This window comes from Brienomyrus brachyistius, chromosome 6 (genome assembly GCF_023856365.1).
Source record: "Brienomyrus brachyistius isolate T26 chromosome 6, BBRACH_0.4, whole genome shotgun sequence".
Classification (NCBI taxonomy): domain Eukaryota; kingdom Metazoa; phylum Chordata; class Actinopteri; order Osteoglossiformes; family Mormyridae; genus Brienomyrus; species Brienomyrus brachyistius.
Genome location: NC_064538.1, coordinates 17,433,352 through 17,452,939, shown reverse-complemented (window position 1 = coordinate 17,452,939; position 19,588 = coordinate 17,433,352). Strand labels below are relative to the sequence as shown.

The 19,588-nt window shown below is 42.0% G+C and overlaps 1 protein-coding gene and 1 long non-coding RNA gene across 2 annotated transcripts; one reads left to right on the top strand and one right to left on the bottom strand.

The window, feature by feature from the left end:
- The first annotated feature begins 214 nt into the window (after positions 1–214).
- ets2 (v-ets avian erythroblastosis virus E26 oncogene homolog 2) lies at positions 215–7,238 on the top strand. The gene is made up of 10 exons (XM_049016990.1): positions 215–427; positions 1,108–1,179; positions 2,231–2,351; positions 3,208–3,327; positions 3,694–3,894; positions 3,985–4,065; positions 4,182–4,391; positions 4,693–4,956; positions 5,051–5,169; positions 5,306–7,238. The coding sequence occupies exons 2-10, from the start codon at positions 1,120–1,122 to the stop codon at positions 5,519–5,521; spliced, it is 1,392 nt and encodes a 463-aa protein (XP_048872947.1). The 5' UTR covers positions 215–427; positions 1,108–1,119; the 3' UTR covers positions 5,522–7,238.
- Positions 7,239–9,676: 2,438 nt separating this feature from the next.
- On the bottom strand, positions 9,677–18,357 carry LOC125745525 (uncharacterized). Its single transcript, XR_007398691.1, has 2 exons — positions 18,136–18,357; positions 9,677–11,518 (listed from the first exon to the last, which is right to left on the bottom strand). It is a non-coding gene; the product is annotated as an uncharacterized LOC125745525 (long non-coding RNA).
- Positions 18,358–19,588: the final 1,231 nt, after the last annotated feature.

Genomic DNA, 19,588 nt, shown 5'->3' with positions numbered 1-19,588 from the left:
CACTTTACATCAGCTTTGTTAGCAACTCTACATCTCTGTTTGCAAAACATCGGGTGTCATTATTATGCCATTAACACCGACACATTTTTACATTAATACTTCCTAACAATGGTGATGCATACGAGGAAGGGCAGATAATCGCTTGTATGTTACTGGCCCCTCCCACGCCTCGTCTCTGTGAAAAGAGCCAAGCGCGCCGTACTTCCCCATTCAGTCGGTACGCACGCACTTTAGCGCAACCGGATTAGAGTGGATTGCTTTATTTTTTTTCCTTCTTGCATACTAGTGCCATTAGTAATTCGGCTACTTGAATCATTCGATTCGCTATCTCAGAAGACTCCACCTGGGTATATTCAGGAGGAATACAAAATCGTTTTTCTGGATATTCTCGTATTTTAAAAAATATATTTGTCCCCAAATACAACAGGTAAGCAATCACTTAAGAGGTATTGAGCCATTAGACCGGCCTCTGTCAACGTATTGATCTAATTACATAACAAGATGCCCACATAATGGTGCTTATCGTTGCTGCGTTGCAAACAGTAGGTCTTCAGGGAGCGCGACGCTTTCGCGATAGATTCAAATGATAAAGGTTTAACTTGTTAATGGGTGCGCGGACATTTTTTGCTATTTCTTAGCATTTTTTAGACATTATCCCACAGTTGTAATATGAACGAGGACCATCTATCATGCGTGTTACTATTAAACATTAAACTTATGACCAATGGGGAAATTATGCGCTTTTTTTGCTGGCCGCCGATGTCGGGTATTATGAAACAGCATTATGCTATGTAGCGATCTTGGATGTAGAATAAACCAAATTTATTTGTCTTCTTAAATTTAAATTTCGAGTTTTAATATTTAAGAATAGACATTTGTTTGATATTAAGACTAATTAATTTTTTCACTACTGTCCCGTATTGTTGTGGTCGCTGATGTTTTTGTCGTGGCTGATCCTCTCTGTCTCCTCAACATTTCGTAGAATTAACCACACCAAAAAAAAACGGACGTGTATTTCTTAGTTTTATGTGTCTAGATATGTCGTAACCAACAAATTATGTAATATGTTCTATCGGTCACGTCGTTGTTTTCTGTTCCTCCTGACAGAGCTATACTCCAATGTGCGACCTCAGCATGGATCAGGTGGCCCCCCTGTCTGGATATCGTAGCAGTCTGAAAGTAAGGAATTAACACTCCGATGCACTCTCTTGTGCAACAAACTGTTTTTAATACGTGTACTTGTACTAAAAGGAGGGAACCTGTTCTTGAAGTTGGGCCATGGGCTCCTGAGACGCCTAACTTAAGAAAATGGTTGATTATACTTAGCGTTTCAAAGAGCACAGTTGCAAAAGATGTATAAATGTATTCTGATTGCCTTGAAACCTCGTTTTTGTACCATAAAAAGTCCCTCGACAAGCAGAGAAAAATACCCGAAAACCTTGAGGAGCTCAGAGTGTAATGGACGATGTTCTGGATCATTTGGAAGAGATGCTCAGGAAGACTGAATAGTTTTAAAATAAATTTAATTGTGGTCATTCATTGTGCACGTCTTTGGTAGGATATATAACTCGATCTTTGCACGGACTTCTTGCGTTGGTCGATACAAATAAAGCACCCAATTGAAACGATTCATTTTAAAGTTATTTGGTTCCAGACACCGTTCTGTTTCATGTACTGCAGTTTCCCAGCTGCTGGCAGGGGGAATTGTGTGCTGACAAAATGGTGGGCAATTTTTTTGCCCTTCAGTATAAGACATGGCAGTGCTTATTTGCGAAGAGCTTTGTTTTACCTAATCAAATTTGAAGAGAGCCTGGTTTCAGCCCAACGTGGCACCCTCCCACACAGACTCGTAAACCCCAGGCGCTGAATCGCAACCAGCTGCCCGGAGAGGAGTCACGAGGGCTGCGGAAGAGGAAGCCCATATATGGCCGCGTGTCAGACAGCCAGCAGACCGTGGCAACCATGAGAGCTGAACTTTTAATGGCCGATAAAGGCGCTGTTTGAGCAATGACGACAGACTTTTATTACCCTCGTTATCTGCTTTTCCCTCTTATCTTTTCAGAAACCATGCATATCGATTATTAAATTTAAGTTTACAGATTCAGTCCAATATTCAATAAAAAACAATAAAATAGCCGTATTTCAGTAATTTCCACCTCACTGTGAACATGTTGACTCAGACCTTTAATCATTTCGTATTTTGTTTCTGTCTCTCCCTCTCTCTCTCTAGCGTCAGATCGCCTTCGATTCATTTGAAGACCCCATGTCTTTATTCTGTGGATATTATTTTCCATCAGATGATGACCAGTCTGTCCAAGAGGTGCCCTCGGGCTTGGACTTCGTCCCACATGGTAACACTCCTCCCCCTTCTAGCGACCAAAACAAATGCAAAATTTCAATAGTCCATTGTGAATCGCTATTCATAGCCTTGGAGCAAAAATGAAAGTTGCACACTTGTGACTAAAATCCCCTGTTGGTGCAAGTGACAGTTGATCAATTTGTGAAATGCCGCGGCTGTCATCTAACTATCCAGAGACTTGTCACTATTGTGGTTTTGCCAAATGGTTGCGGATTTCCTTAGTCACTGATGATGTCAGTAGAAGAATTACACAATATGCAAGAGTGTACAATAAATTCAAAATCTGTACTTGACGAAAAGGAGAAGCAAATCCAGAACTTGTTTAGTCCGGGCTTATTTTTTCTGAAATGTAGCTGTTTCAATAATATCCTATCAAATGAAATATCAAAGCATGCCGGAGCCACAGAGACATGTTCTGCAGGAGACTTATACACTGTCTACTGCTCTGCCATTTAAGCTCGGCTCAGGATGGCAGTCCCAGCTGTAAACCCAACTGGACGGTCTTTTCTGTGAGGTCTCTGTTTGCCTAATTATCAGCAGTGAAAATCTAGGAGGTCGAATCGCAGCTTCGCTGGCTACAATGGTCATTGTGGTCATGTATGGCTGACCGTATAATCGGCCACATGTGGAAATGGCCAAAACAATTTGGGGTAAAACTTGGGTTAGCCCTCTTTGTGGAAGAAGGACAGTTGGTTGTTAGTGCTGTTGCCAAGCCAGTCTTGGTCTGCCATCGCACTTCCTCCCCAGACATTTACAGCCGCCAGTGAGGTCAGCAGGTCTGTGGTGTGGGCGTCCGCAAGTCCGTCCCTGACCAGTGTCTTGTGCTCTCGTCTCCCCCTTTCCTGCAGACCTCGGTTCCTGTACCTTGCCCCTCCTGACGCCCTGCAGCAAGGCTGTGATGAGCCAGGCGCTGAACGAGAGCTTCAGCGGATTCGCCAAAGTGCAGCGCGGTTGTGGCATTTCGAGCAGTGAGTCTCCGCACGTTACTCTTTACTGGCAGGTCCTCATAACACACTCCTTCTTAAGTCCGCCCTCTCAAAGGGGGACCGTTTCCCCTCTAATTTGTAAGCTAAGTACAGAACCATATCATTTTCACTGAGGGTTATAAATAGCACATTTTCAAAAGGTGTGTTGCACTTCACGTCTCCCGATCTTTAAATATATAATTTTCATCTTGTTCTATATGCTTGCAGTTATATGTATGTCTAAAGAAAAAGCATAATGTTATTTGTATAATCAGGAAGGATAGTTTGTTTTCCAGATGTCCTAATTTGTTGTAGGTGTGTCTTTCTTGTCTGTCACTGATGGTCCTTCCTCCCTCGTTCTGTTGACAGATCCTAGGTCCTGGACGAAGGCCCACGTGATTCAGTGGCTTCAGTGGGCAGTGAGTGAGTTCAGTCTGGTGAATGTGAACTTTTCCAAGTTCGACCTGGACGGGCAGATGCTCTGTGACCTGGGGAAAGAGCGCTTCCTTGAGCTGGCGCCAGATTTTGTCGGTGACATCCTGTGGGAGCACCTGGAGCAGATGATGAAAGGTACTCGCTGCCGTGAGCCCACCGTCTGCTGGGGTCGCCAGGGCTCCTTAAATGCCACAGAAGGGATGATGAGATCCCTTTGTCCCGCAGATTGTCAGGAAAAGGAAGATGCCCAGAACCTCAGTGGTACCGTGCCATCAGGTGCCAGCTGGATGAACAGCCCCACCACCAGTAAGTGTTGCGGTTTCCAGAAGCCTTGGGAGGATGGATCAGGTGAAGCATGTTGTGTGGCGAGTCGTCGGGGCCTGGCTGCCGGGGCCTAAGTGTGCTGTTGAACGTATCTGCAGGCTTCAGCTTGGAGGATGCTCAGCTGGCTCCGCAAGTCCCCAGCGGCCGCAGCCTTCTCCAGGAGCTCTTTGAGAGCACTGACAAGCCGTCGCTCCCAACTGCAGAGCCTCGCTTCCCCGTCTTCTCTAAGCCCCAGCTGCACACTGTGAATGTCAGCTATGGCACGGCCAGGCAGGACTTCTCCCGTAACAGCTCATCCACCAGTCTCGGTAAATCCTGCAGTTTTCTCCCCCCCCCCACCCCATGGCTTCGCATGTCGCTGTGGAGTCAAAAGCACACTGTCCTCGGCGTTTACTTACTGCTGTAGTTTGATCGTACCAGTTGATTAGCCGGTCAAGAGTCCATGCTGCTCCTGAGTTATTTCAAATTATGAACAATAAAAAAATATTCAGCAGCTACACTGCTACGACCCCTAATAATGAATAGACTTCAAACAGGCTTTGGGATAAGACCTAGAAAGTTAAACTGTTAGCACTGATTTATTAATCATAAGTTCCTGTTGGGTCACAGGCTCCTCCCACGAGCAGACCTCCATGGAGAGCACGGAGAGCCTGGATGACACCAAGTTTGTGCTACGTTCCTGGAGCAGCCAGTCATCTCTGGCTGACACTCAGCAGGTCCCCTCCCATGACAGCTTCGACGAGGAGCTGAATGCAGGAGTGCTAAGCCTGGGACGCCAGGGTCTGTCATTCAAGGACTATGTGCAGGAGAGGAATGAGCCGCTCAAGATGGGCAACCCTGTCATTCCGGCTGCCATGCTGGCGGGCTTCACAGGTAGACCACATGCATGCACTTTCCTCCAGGATCCCTTCTCCCCCATCACCTAACAGGGGTGCCCATCTCACCAGTGTCTTATCGACCCCTACAGGAAGTGGTCCGATCCAGCTGTGGCAATTCCTCCTGGAGCTTCTGACTGACAAAACATGCCAGTCTATAATCCGATGGACTGGAGATGACTGGGAATTCAAGCTTATGGACCCGGATGAGGTAAATGGAAGAATACCCTTGCATGCGTTTGGTCGCCATGGTGGAGAGCCATTCATGAGATATTGGAATGCAAGAGCGGGTAGAGAACGTGGGGCTGTTTTGTTGTCTGACTCCATATCTGGGCCTCTCCCCTCAGGTGGCCCGGCGCTGGGGCCGTAGGAAGAACAAGCCCAAGATGAACTATGAGAAACTGAGCCGGGGCCTGCGCTACTACTACGACAAGAACATCATCCACAAGACGTCGGGCAAGCGCTACGTTTACCGCTTTGTCTGCGACCTCCAAAACCTACTCGGCTACTCGTCGGAGGAGCTGCACGTCATGCTGGGTGTCCAGCCTGACACCGAGGACTGAGTTTCGCACCATCTTCCCGCTGGGGACAGCCGGCATGCTACTGGACTCCCTCGGGATAGATTGCTACAGTTTCGAGGCCTCGATCGAGGCATCTCTTTGAATGTGCAGGTGCCACACTACGCCGTGGAGGCCGATGCCTCCGTGGAGATGGATGCTACAGTGTCTTTCTTCGTTTTTGACTGTAGAGAGTCGATGCTGGGCAGGGCGATTGTTTTCCCCTTTAATTATGACTAATGTAACCGCAGCTCTCTTTGCCGCACGGGCCTGGTGCCCGGCGTCGGACCTGCTTCCTGCCGTGCACCTCCTTCGAGATGCCAGTTCTGAAACGTGCTCGTGCAGATTAATCCGAACCGGATCCTGTACCTTTCCAAGAAGAAGGAGCCCAGTTACTCCGGGGTGATAAAAGTGGGTAATGTTAGAAAGGCATACGCTCTGCATTTAATTCTTTAGTATTTAGTAAGTGCCATTTCTCCAAAGGATGTTAAGCCACTCGAAACTCAAGACTTACGCAGCAAGTTGTGTAGACAAACTACATTTTCTCTGTTGTCTTGGTTTCTTGCTGTTTGCAAGTGGAATGTCAAGCGCACCAAGATATGTATACTTTCAAACAATTTTGCTTAAATGAGGAAGAATTTTTTTTTTTTAACTTTGTAGAAATCTACATCGCCCTTTCGTGTAATGTGCTTAATGCTGCATCGCTAATCTGGTTTGAATCTCGTAAAACTATCGCATGTCAGCGTTGATGTACGACGCGCTATGGTCCATGTAGGCGACACTGTGTTTAAGGGAAATTTATTTTGTTTAAAGTATGTATTTTATCATATTTAACTAATAAGTATTATTTCTTGGGAATTCAGAAAACTATTTTTATTCATTGGGTGTCTATGTAATATACAGCGATTGTTATTTATTTGCACTGCATGTGTTTTTTTTTTTTTCAGGACGCATTATGTACAGAGAATATTGCCTCGTCTTTCTGTGGCCAAAGCAAAACATGGATGTGTGTTTTATATGTGATTGTGTGTTTTACTGCACATTTTGTATCATGTTACTAAGGTCCTTGTGCTTGTCAGGAATGTAAACAGGCTGTAAGTATATAATCTCAATAATGCTCACTGAATATTTAATGAGAACTTTAAAAATGTTCAAAGCCATTTTTGCCTCAGGAGGTTCGGCATTTTCAAAAGCATTTTTTTTCCAAATGTGCATTATTTAATTCTGTTGTGGTAAGACTACATTGTACTGGGCAGCTGTAAACTGTTAATCTCTTTATCACTTATGGATCGAATTTTCCAAAAGGCCCTTTGTGATGTGAGTAAACTATTAATCAAATGTAAACCAAAAAGAGTCACATTGCGAATTCCTGGAAGGGAATTTTTATGAAAGGGCTCAGGTACATAAGAAGCCATTTCCATGTCACAATACACAATATGACAGCAAATTAAAAATAAACTGGTTAATTTTCATAAAGTAATCTGTTTGCGCTAGGAGTATTGTGATTCTAATGGGTGAAGGGATCTGTAGAAATACACAGTATATTTTTAAACATTTGATGGCAATAGTCTTTAATAGGATCCTCTTAACAAAATAAAATGTATTTGGGTGAAAATACTCCTAAGTAATATTATACACAAACTTCCTGTAATGTCAATAGGACTGATTGCTCCCAGTAACTGCATCAAGCTACTGCTTTGAAATAAACGTTTATTTTTTTGTACCGCCTTGTGTATTTTGTCATAATTATGAATGGAAAGGGTGGGATCAGCTGCTGAGGTGTGACCTGCCCTGAGTCACGTGGTAGGAGGGTCCCGTACAAAACGCCTTCGGATTGGTTTCTGCCCATGGGGATCTAAGAGAAACGCTGTTGGACGTCATTGCTGCCCATCGAAATTCACGGCCAGTCCTGTTCTGCTGCATAGCAGCAAAAGGTACTTTAAGGTCACGCGCCTTCGAATAATACTAGAAAAACAAGAATGACGTCTTGGTGCCTGGAAGATGTACGGCCCTTTTCATACTTGTCACCTGTGGCTGTTTCATGGGGCTGATCCACTGTCTTCTGTTGTGGGGGAAGGACTTAAAATTAGTGTCACCTGACTATTTGCAGGGACATGATGATCATGTAGGTGTTTCAGTGATGTTTCAGCAGCTATCAGTGGCTAAGCTAACAGTCTATGCTAGGGACAACCACCATGCCCAAAGAACAGTATCATCAAAATATGAAGCATTGTGTGTGAATGTGCGTAGGCTTGTGTGTAGGTCTGTGTGCCATTTTGGGAAGGATGTGCCTGCAAAAGATAGTAAACCATAAAAAATAGACCAGACTGGAAAATACCTGTTTGGTTAAGACGCCTTCAGAAGAAAAAAATAAACACCCAAACTTTATGGCTTGTATTTTTTTGCGTGTCTTATAGAATTGGCTTATGCTGAGGTGGAATTATGGAATATACATTTCATAAAAGTGAGAGTGAATTAAAATGTTTGTGTGTGTGTGTGTGAGAGAGAGAGAGAGAGAGAGAGAGGGTGTCTGGGTATGTTTGAGGGATGGCAAACACGTTCAAGACCAACAAACTTCTGAGCAGAGTTATTGGGCAATATTGTAATAACCTGCCATTGATGAGGTCAAAAGGTTCAGAACCCAGACATCATAAGGGTGAGGGGTGTTATAACATGGTGATAAAAAACATTCCAGACAGATTACCTGGAATTCATAATGAAGTTAAACACACACTGACTTAGCCCTGACTAATTACATATGCATCAAAGTCCAACATTGATCGCTATAGTGTCAAGTCATAGTCTGGGCAAGATAATAACACACCATTCATACATGAACTTAATCAGTTTACCAAGTAGGCAGGTCATAAAAACACCTCCGCACCTGGGCCACGTGGGTTCATTTGGTGAGAGGCCCCCACTGGGCCTGCTGCTGCCGTTGATAGACGTTGTTCAAGGACGTGGCTCAAGCAGCTCGCGAGTGCCAACCTGGCAGCGAGCCAAAGTGTGGGTGGCCTTCATCGCGGGAGTGAAAACACGGTCAAAGCCATCTGCGGATACCTGCGCCCACGCACGTCCCTCCGGCCATCAAACCTGCAGTGTGCTTTAGTCCGCGGGTTATGGTGGAAAAACAAAAAAAAAAACGAACACAAGTGCTCTTTGACTTACCGTCTTAGATTCTAGAGTTCTAGAGTTCATGAAGGTGAAAAAAGTAGGAAATGCATTAGGGCACTTAGGTTCTTGGAATTTCTAATCTATAAAAGAAGCTGGAACAATATAATGATGAGTGCGAAACCTAAATGGATGCCTAACTCTATGCACATGGGCGTATGGACGAACAATGTAACTACTGACACACAATTAAGGAGGAAATATGAGTCTACAGGATGACCCACTGTCTGATCCTAAGCTTTGCTCTCAGGTATATATATGTGTTTGAGTCTGGGCAATTCTAGAATTTTTTTTTTTAATTTAATGTGGGTGCATGTGATGGGTAATACTTCATAGAGAGGGGCCAATTTTAGCATTAGGCAGCTCATGACATAAGATAAAAATTATCATACACTTTGAATGGATGAATGAGAAGGCAATTCTCAAAGCTCTGGGGACCAATCAGCTTTCAGCTAGGGCATGGTATACAGACCTGGTTTGTGTCTCTCGTTTTGAGCACATGCAGGTATGTGATAACTGACAAGTTTCCTCATGGGGACCACTGAATTACCTCTATTCTAGATCCTGACAGCAAACTATTTACCCAGATATTTGGTAAGTCTTAAGCCTCTAGCAGGAAGAACGATCTGAATGTCGTCACGGGTCACACCTGTCCTATTCATGCTTGAGATACTAGAAGAAGATCATGATAAAGCAACTTCAGCAGCAGTGGTGGAAACGACTGCTAACCATCTACTAACATACAGTAACCAGAAGGATAATTTGGTTCATAAGAGTTGGGAGGACTCACTGAATCTGTTTCAGAACCCATCCGAAATTTATGTTTTTACCATTTTATCGTTGCTTGAATGCAGGATGAATGAAAAATTGTCACGTGTTTTAATCACGTGAAAAATATGCTTTCAAAATATTGTGAACGTGCCAAAAGGTATGCAAGTATGTCCAGGTCAAACGAGAGCCAGGAGACAATTACTGGAGAATGTGAATAAGTCCATTCAAGTTTTCTATTTATTCCTCCCTGTTTCATGGATGTTTGACAGTCATGTAATCAAAGAAGTACATAATACGTCATAAACAAACCGGTTACACACCAGTTGGACTCATACATAAGGAAAATTGTATTTGTAGTATTAAAAGAATTCGATGTTCAAATACAAAGTTTTGGCTCTCAAATACAGCTAAACACAGTAAAAACAAACATCTTTGGTGTATCCTAGGGTAGTTACAAGTTTCAAATTTTATTTGTCATATGCAAAATCATACCCTATACTACTGCACAGTGAAATGGTTATCCCCCTAGTTCCTGTATCGTGCTTGAGGCAATGCAAAGAAAAAAACTACATACTCTAAAAAGATAAAAATAAATAAGAACAAAATAACAGTAAAATATGAAGAAAATTACAACAAAAACAACATAATAATAACTACAAATAGGCAATAAAATTATAGCATATGAACAGCTAGAAATTATGTGCAATAACGATGGGTTGATAGAAGTTCATGAAGTCAAATTAAGGTCTAAGACGTCTTAAATAGCATAATTAGAAACAGGTACATCTGTTAATAATGTGTGAGAGGCACTGTGGCCCAGCCGACAGCGATGTTGAGTCACACCTCCTTGGTTATGAGCTTGCATTCAGACTCAAGTCTGAATATGTTTAGATCACTGCATCAGGTGACTTACTGCTAAGTGTGTGTCACGCTTGGTAAGGCCCGTGGTGACCTGTCTGGGGTGTTACACTACGTGTTAACTGGAAAACACTTAAAATCCAACCTAAGAAAAACAATTATTAATGAAAATCGATCCATCCATCTTTTAACTGTTTATCCAGGCCGGAATCACTGAAAATGAATGGTTAATGTTGGGTGTTGTATCAGGGGATATGTCCTTTGTTATTGCCTTGTGACTGGATACATGGTAGAGTTTCATTGATACATTGGTTGGCTAATAAAATCAGCCCATATTAAGATTCTATGAATGTATCAGCATTGGAGAATTAACAACCAACAAAGCACCAACAATGTTTCTTTATAATAATTTATCACTTCTACCTTGGGATTATTAGTATGTTTAGCCAAAGAGTCGTTGACATTGGAGGTGCTATAATACAGAACACTAAAATTTTAGGACCGAAAGCAATTTCTTTTCCCCCATGTGAATGCAGTTGATTTGTAAGGTGTTTTTGTTAGGTAGAATAGATAATCTTTGCTCTCATTTGAGAGTTTAACAGTGCAAGAGTTATTTAGTTGCTTTAAGGTTAAGTTATAAGGTTATTTATAACAGACTTGATGTCTGATTTAAGTGTGAGAAAATGTTATAGTTTAACCATTGGTGTCTGTTTATTTGTTGGCCATGAAGAAACACATCAGGAGATAATATTTTGGGCTCCATAAAATGTGAGAATTTTATTATCAGTTATGCCCAAGTCCCAGTCCCAGGTCTGGGAAAAGAAATATCAGTTACTATCTATAGAGAGCCATCATACTGAATGTTTTGAGAAATAACACAACACGCCCATGAAAATAGTGCCTGGATTCTGCAGCTATACTTAACCACAGGCTCTGGTCTGATGTCTAGGATATACAGAGAAAAACCACAACATCCCACGACATCTAGAAGATATCAAATGTGAAATATTGGCTATGATCTGGCAGATCTTTTCTTCCATTAATCTCTCAATGCACTGATGAGCACTTTACAGTTTAACCCAACTAATCATGAGAAAAGCACATACCCCTGACCGGGAGGAACCTTGTGCCCGGCGCAGCACTTTCCGAAGTTTTCTGTAACCTTGCAGAATTTTGAGCCAAGAGTGTCTGCATGCTGCTCATCTGTACAGAAGAAGCGGACAACGAGGTTTCAGGCCCTTCGAAGCTGAAAAGCTGGTTACTATGTTATTGTGAATTATACCTGTGGTCACTGACCTCTGTCCAGCAGTCACACACATTTCGGTCAATATCGTAGAAAAAAAACACTTATAAAACACCTACACCATGTTTAGCAACTCTGTCTGCATTAGATTAGATGTGCGTATTGGTGCAGTGATGCAGCTTTGTATGGGGTAACAGTAATGGGCTCGTGTGATTAAAACGTAAACTGTAACTTTAACACTAAAGAGCGTCTACTAATTGGACTGGTATTAACCCTGTGATATTCACAGTGGCCTGGGGTTTTCGAACATGCAGAGAGCATTTTATTGCTAATTTACGTGAATTTGTAGAAGCCATATTTAGGGGAGCTTTAACACCCCAATCCCCCGCCCCCACACCCACCGTCGCATTTTTTTCTCAGTCGCCCGAAAAAAATATTATTTTAAAACCATTTAGCGATTTGTCCCGTATTTTTCGTACATATTTTGCACCCACCGCTCGGCCAATTTAATCGTGAGGGACCAAGAGGGGAAGGGGGGCGCGGCGTTCGCTGAAGCCACTCAGTCCCGTGGGCCAAAGCAAAGGCAAAGGTCCCTTTCATTTTCCGTCGGGCCAAAGATACGGAGCATCTCCCACAGCTAGCGAACGATACGGCTTATCCATCCAGCACCCAGCACTTTCTGAACCCGCAGAATTTTTCCGTGATGGTGGCGCGTGTTTTTTTTTTTTTTTTTTGATAATTGCTTGCTGGGTAAAGCATAAAGGTTAACGTCTCCATCTGCCCTCGCTGGCCATCTGGATCATGCAAACACCTCCTACGGGGCTGAGTCAATCCTGTGAGATGTCATCAAATGTGCACCACAGACTAATTTCCAGAGACGCTATGTCAGTTTAACTAGAAAGAGGGAGATAATTAAACGGACTTACGTGGCCACGTCGATCAACTGTGAGCAAACAGAATTAGTTTTCGTTAGCTGGGACCTGGTGCTGAGAGCGCTTTTTCTGCAGCCATAAAGTTCTATCTTAAGCATCTTCTATTTCAAAACTATACTCAGGAATTCACACAATCACCTTAACAATCACAGATAAAAAAATCACAAAATCAATAATTAGGAATCAAGTTCATACATAGGGTGAACTCAGCAAAAATGGGACACTTTTTGGTAAAATGTTTAAAATGTACCTAAAAACACATATTCACGTACAGTAATGCTGTTTAATGAAATTGTACAGGTCTCTGCTGTCCTTAACCAGTTTTTAGAGTGAATATACGTTTTAATAAGATTCACACAGTCAAACAAGATGAGTACAGGTTTCTGTCTCAAGAAGCTCTTTTAGGTAAATAGAGGCAGTGTGGTTTGTAAAGTGGGGCATGCCATTTTAACGATGTGGCCTGGTTTATACGCAAATAATAAATATGTTTATTTAGTAATGTTTATTAGTATTTCCTCAAAGCATAAACCATAGCTCTCGACAAATCTTAAATATAAATAGCAGGCTAAGTATTACAGAAATTTAAAAGTGTGTGTCTGTGGGTGTGTGTACATGTAGGCCATGCACCTTAAAACCAACGCAGGCAGCTATGAACTTAACTGTGTGTGTTGTTGACTTAGTCAGTCAGGGCAAACCTTTAAGTGATAGATGCTTCACCATCTCTCTAAAATGATTCGGATGAAAGTGCTTCTTAGCAGAGACATGACAAAAGCCCGTCCTGCACTCGCTTTTGAAGGGTGGACATTGGAAAAGACAAAGCTTTGGTTCCTGGTCTGTCTCCACTCTTTCCTTATATTCATTTATTGCATCTCTCGTTCTTTACTCACTCCATTGGTTGTTCCTTTGTCTACACTTCACCTATGTACAGTATGTCCTCTTTCTGTCCTCTTCCTTTCTTCTGCCTACAAACCTGCACCATTTTCTGGAAAAAAATTACAAATTGTACTTCATTACACAGCGTCTCATACATGCTATACCTTTACAAATTCGTTTTTTTTTTTATAAGGGTGTCCCTATTTTGTTGAATGCTACTGTCCCAATTTATCTACCATATTCAGGTAAAATCGGACAGTAACAAAAATACAGCCACGTGCTTCTTGAGATCTTCCAATTCAGATAGACCATACCCACAAAATTCAATGCTGACCAATCAGATGCTGATATGCAAATATAATACCGTTGTAGGAACATTTCAATTCTGTTTTGTCCATCTTGGATTTCGTTATATAAAGAGCAACAGGCGCTGAACCTTATTTGTCCCATTTTAGCTGACGTCACTTTATATTCAAGGCTACCGTACGTTATTTCTCAAATGAGAATGAAACGACCAGAAACACACCGAATTTCATTTGTATTTTGTTAAATACATTTTTAAATCTTTCACCTGTTTTGTTATGCACTATAATATTCCATGAGTACCCCTGATGACCAGGGACTGGCTATTTCAATATCTTTTTTATCGCACTATGTTATTAATCCTACTAATTATGACCCCTCTTAAGTGCCGGCATTAATATGTTATTAGAACAGGCCTATATATTATAACTGTTTCTTTTTGCATCAGCGTATCTATTTATACTAAATGTTTTATTTCAATCCTCCGTGAAATATATAAATTATATGTTGAGAAATATGCATAAAAAGAGCTTGTTATTTTGCTTATTTCTACAGAAGCAATTTGCCTTACAAGTCAACAGAAAGAAAACCCCTCGTAAAGGGTTCACGCGGACGTTTGTACTTTAACAAGACCAAGAGAAACATGGCATAATATTTTTCTGGCCACTTTAGCGGCTGTCACACTGCGTATGCACATTTGAATTATATAATGGTATTAAACAGGGGCATTGTTAAAAATGTTGGGCCCCACGAAAGCATATCATATTGACCAATCCAGTAATTCTCTACATTTTTAGAAATCCTCCTAACTCCCCCCGTACGGCGCCCCTGCTACTAAAAGTTGGAGTTAAACGACCCCAGAGTGTTCATATAATCACGTGTTCATGCGTATACATTTGGCCAACACTTTTATTTAGTGTGACTTTAAAAAGCAACACAAAGTGCAGTTACCAAAAAATACTAGAAGAAAGGAGCTATTTAAAGACCCCTTGTAAATTTTCTCATTTGAGAAAAATGTAGTGTCTCTCTCTTTTTGATTATGGTTCTCGTTTGTTGAGCTCCTGCTCAGTTCCAGGAACAGACGTGAAGACAAATGTACAAAAAAAAAAAAAATCATAAAAAAGCCCAGCCAGCGTCCATCTGCAAGTTGTTACCTGCAAAGCAGCCCCGGGCTTCGGCACAGACGTCAGGAAGCTAACGCTCCCCCCCTCCCTTAGTAAGTGGGAGGCAATGAAGCACTGGACGCCTTCCAGTTACAACTTCTGTAGTGCCAAAGTAGACACAAACACGCTTACACATGGCAGGCGTGTTAAAGTACACGTAAGAAAAAGCTGTATATACATATTTAAGGAAGGGGGGAAACCCAGCTTAATAAACACGGTCAGATCAAGTTGCGTGAAAATGTGGATCAATCGTGGAATAAGCTGATTCTCTCACATGCAGCCTGTCGTGACTTTAAAAATTACATAATTGTACTTTTGCAGTAGAAAGACGGTATGGCACAGCTTCTGGGAAAACCACAGGCACATCCGAACTATTTCACAATAATTTCACAATAAAACTTTTAGAATCATCCTTATTTCAAAGCGATGTGTTCTGCAGAAGGAACTTTCAAAATGTCAGAAAATCCATCCAAGCTGTTACAAAGCACAAAAATACAAGATGTTTGAGAGCGCTATTTTAAAATGTCCTTCTCATCTGATCGAATGGTTACCTTCACAAGAATGGTGAAAACACACAAACGAATGTCTTTAAAATTAATGTTAATGAAACCTGATTTACGATTTCAACAGAGCCAAGCGCTACAAGGGAATGAAATCGTTTGTAAATGAATTCATTGTACGTGTTTATGTGCCTCTCTTGACGAACTGGGGAAAATGCCACTCTCCAAATATGCTTTCTGTTGTATATCGTTGATGCTTCATCGTGGAATCTGGTGTGTCTGCATTTCGGCCTGTTTTCTGGGACTGTGAAACAAAGAGCAGCTTGAGTACAAACATTAAGAAGTGCGCTGGCAAAGTACATGAATATTCAAAACCATGTGTGTCAGCGGGAGGTAAATTTAATGCAACAAAGTTATCGGTAGCTTTGGGATTCAACCCTGCAACTAACAGCATACACAGCATTCGTTTCACGTACAATCCATCACCACCAGGTTCCGCAAAATTATCCGTGCCGCATTCCAGGGTGGAATTAAAAAAAAATAATAATTCAAAACATCAGCGAAAATATTATGTTTAATAAAGATGAGGAATAACTGAGTACAAATAAATTCACGCAAAGGCCCTTTGGATGTGCTTATGATCTGTCTGCGATGAAACATGGGAATCCCAAACACCAAGGTGTTCCTGAACATGCTGCCCCGTGACTGAGACGTCAATACTTGGCTTAATCAGCACCCAACTATTCCGCAGCATAATTATGAACTGCTAAATTAATCACTCAGCACAAGGAGCCCTGTGTCTCAAGACACTCAAAACCGTTACATAATCCTTCACATTAATGGAGTTCTTGGCAGCAATAGCAATATTTCACAACATTGATGGAGGCACCCAATATGAATGCAGGCTATTGATTGTTTTTCTTTGCCAGGGATAGAAAGAAAAACCGTATCTCCCTTATCTGTGATTTTATTGGCAGATACACAGGAGATTCTTTTTTAGTCTTTTGCCTTTTTAAAGACACCTTGAAGACTATGAATGTCTAATTGTTTGACTCTATGCATTCCACCTGGGACTTTTTTACCACTCCACACCAAAGACTTGATTGTTTGAAAGAGCTAAGATGAAAGGCACTGATATCTCTCTTATTTACGCATCAGATATTTCCACAAGTCCCAGATAGTACATTCAAGTGTGGGTTACTGTGAACTTGAAAACAATGGTCTCTTTGTCAGATGAAACCACAGAGAAATACTTGACCCTCTGATCCAGAAATATCCAGAAATAACTCTGAGCTGTAGTCCACAATGCTGCTACAGTCTTGGTTGCATGCAGAATTCTCATGACTAATGCTAAAAAATGTTTTGACTTTAATAGTCTCTCAGTGAAAATGGCTGTAAGCAACTCCTAAACCCCTTTGCAGTTATTGGTGAGATTTCATGCTTCATTTCATGTGATGAGATCTATCCTTATATCCATCCTGCAACTGCTTATCCTAGTTACCTGGAGGTCTGACGCCTACTCCAGGCATCACAGGGTCAGGGCTGGGGTACACCCCACACATGACAGGTCAATTAGGGCAAGAGTTTCCCAATCCAGTCTTCGGGGAGCTGGGAGGGAGCAAAAATGTGAACTGTCTGGCATGGACTGCACTGTGAGCAAAAACATGGACCGCCTGTGGGTCCCCAAGGACCGGATTGGGAAACACTGATTTAAGGATTCCAGAAACTCACACTGTATGTGGAAAATATGCAAACTACACATATGCAAGGCAGGGCTGGGATGTAAATCCCCAACCCTGGATATTTACTGTGTAATAAATGACAGATTTTGTAATCCACAGAATATTAAGTCTACATATACGGTACATATAGCTTAATTAGATTCTCTCCTCATTGTACAGGTATATGTTTTGCATTCATCATAGTCACGTCAATGTGAAATCCAGGTAAACAATTCACACCCAACAGAATGACGACAAGTGCTCATGATTATAATGTAATTGTAATCCTTATCATCGTACTTGCGAGCGGCTTCTATGGCAACCAGCTCTTGGGTTCATTAAAATACTTGAGCAGACGGACGCAGAAAGGTTTTATGGTGCTGAGCGCATGACAAGGCTCAGACTGAAGGAAACGTCTTGCTGTTGAAGTTTGCTTCAAAGGTATCTGACTGCGGCAATGTGTCTTCTTGCAGAGACCATTTATGGCATAACAACAGAGTTCAGGAGTCAAGGCTGTCTCGAGGAAACCTCAGTATCTTATGTTGCAACTGTCGCAGTAACCTTGGCTGCCTGAGAAAATAGTTCCCAGATTCACTCAGAAGAAATGTGTGCCCTCAAAATAGCTTGCTAATGGGTATGCTGCGTTCATTTCTATAAACTCAAGAAAAATGCCCAAAATGTCCTTTTAATGGTTATTTTATTCATCCAGTGCAAATATTAAATCTGAAGCAATACATGTAAACAGAAAGCCTGAATACTGAACATTCAAAAATGATTTTCCATAAACAATTGGAAACAATTTGCTCAACAAAACCGTATTTCCTCAGAAATACTCAGATCCCAGCTTAAAACAATTACGCCAGTCATCAGTATGGCATTATTTTCTGGCGTTATTTGTAAAATATCGTGTGGTTTTACTGCAGTTAACTGCGACGCTGAAACTTGAAACGACATAAAACTTTATGCTAGTATAAGCAAAATGGATATTGAAAGGTCACTGGAAAGTGCAAGAGCAGTGTTGTAGTGAACAAAAATTCAAATAAAGAAAAACAGCGACACGGGAGAGAGGAGCTCGGCAGCCGTACCTTTCTCTGGAATTTGAGAAGCACTGACTTGAATAAGGCGGCCGCCCCCGTGTACGCCCCCGCATGCACAGACTTGTGGGAAACTTATCTGCAGTGATCGGGTGACAGCGGCTCACTGGGTTTACTGTAGGTGGCCGGCCTCCAGATGCCGCCAAGCCTCAGGTGTATGGCCCAGGGGCTGAATTTTCTGGAAAGGCACGACCCAACCCTCTTTACTGTAAATGTTGCAGCCAAACCCAACCTCTCCCCCCACCCTTGGCCACCTACCCCTTGTCCACAAATTTCAGAGCCAAAGAAAGTTTGTGGATTTAGGCTTATTCAGTGCTATCCATCTCAATGACGAAAGCATTTCAAACATATTTCAAATTATATTTAGTAAATTAGTAACAGGCCACTTGTAATGCTTATTGTCTGTTACTGTAAATGCTAGTCTTTGCTTCTGGGTCTGATTTGGGCTTATTTTGATAAAAATAAATAGATGGAAAACTAATCAGTACAATAAACTGTAGACACTGCTCACTTAATTCGTTAAGCGAACTGGTCAATAAGCAAGGAGCATACTTTACTGGTAGTGGGTTTATGTCATCCATCTTTAGATTTTGTTTTAATGTTACCTTTGCACCATTTATAGTCAAACGTCCCTTATCCGGACCTCCAATATACGAGCACCTCCCTCTACCAGGCAGCTCAAGGCCAGCAACCAGCAGCTGTCGGTACGAGCCTCAGTCCTGGTCTAGGGTTGGGGCGTAACAGAGTGAAAGGGTAAGGGAACGTGGACTAAGGGAAGGACAGGGTGCGATGGACAAGGGAACACATGTGGACAAAGGGGTATTTTTTCTATATTTTTCTGTTTTTACTGACCCGCCACGGACACAGAATAAATAAAAGGACTCAGGAGTGACTATAGCGAAAAAACAAAACTCAACTCGAACGCAACCCAAAACTAACTCACCTAAGTGCAGAAAAAACACAACGACAAATTCTACACCTTACTCCCTATCCAAACAACAGCATACAACCTAACCTTACAAAACAAAATGGCAGTCACTCCCTATGCACCTGAAACACATACAGAGCATATACAGCGATCAAATCGTAAATGTCCGAAATCAGAAATCCAATAAACCAAACAAATCATACACAGTAATATCAATCAAAGAAAGGCAAAAGAACAACAACCATCAATAAATGAGCAGAACTCCCGAGACGTCTTGCGGTCTGCTTTTCACTTCGGGAGACGGAAGTGACGAATTCCGCATACAGAGAGTTGTGGGCGGAGTCTCCACGTAGAGGCGGAACGAACGTCGAATGGAGAGCGAGTTAGAGGACTAGGCTGTATAAGCTGAACTTACAGCAGCGCGTAAAACTGCGAAATCAAAAAGGAAGCGTAGTGTCCCTCCAAAGAAACTCAATATCATTACAGAGATACGAAAAGGAAAATCACACAGAGTTT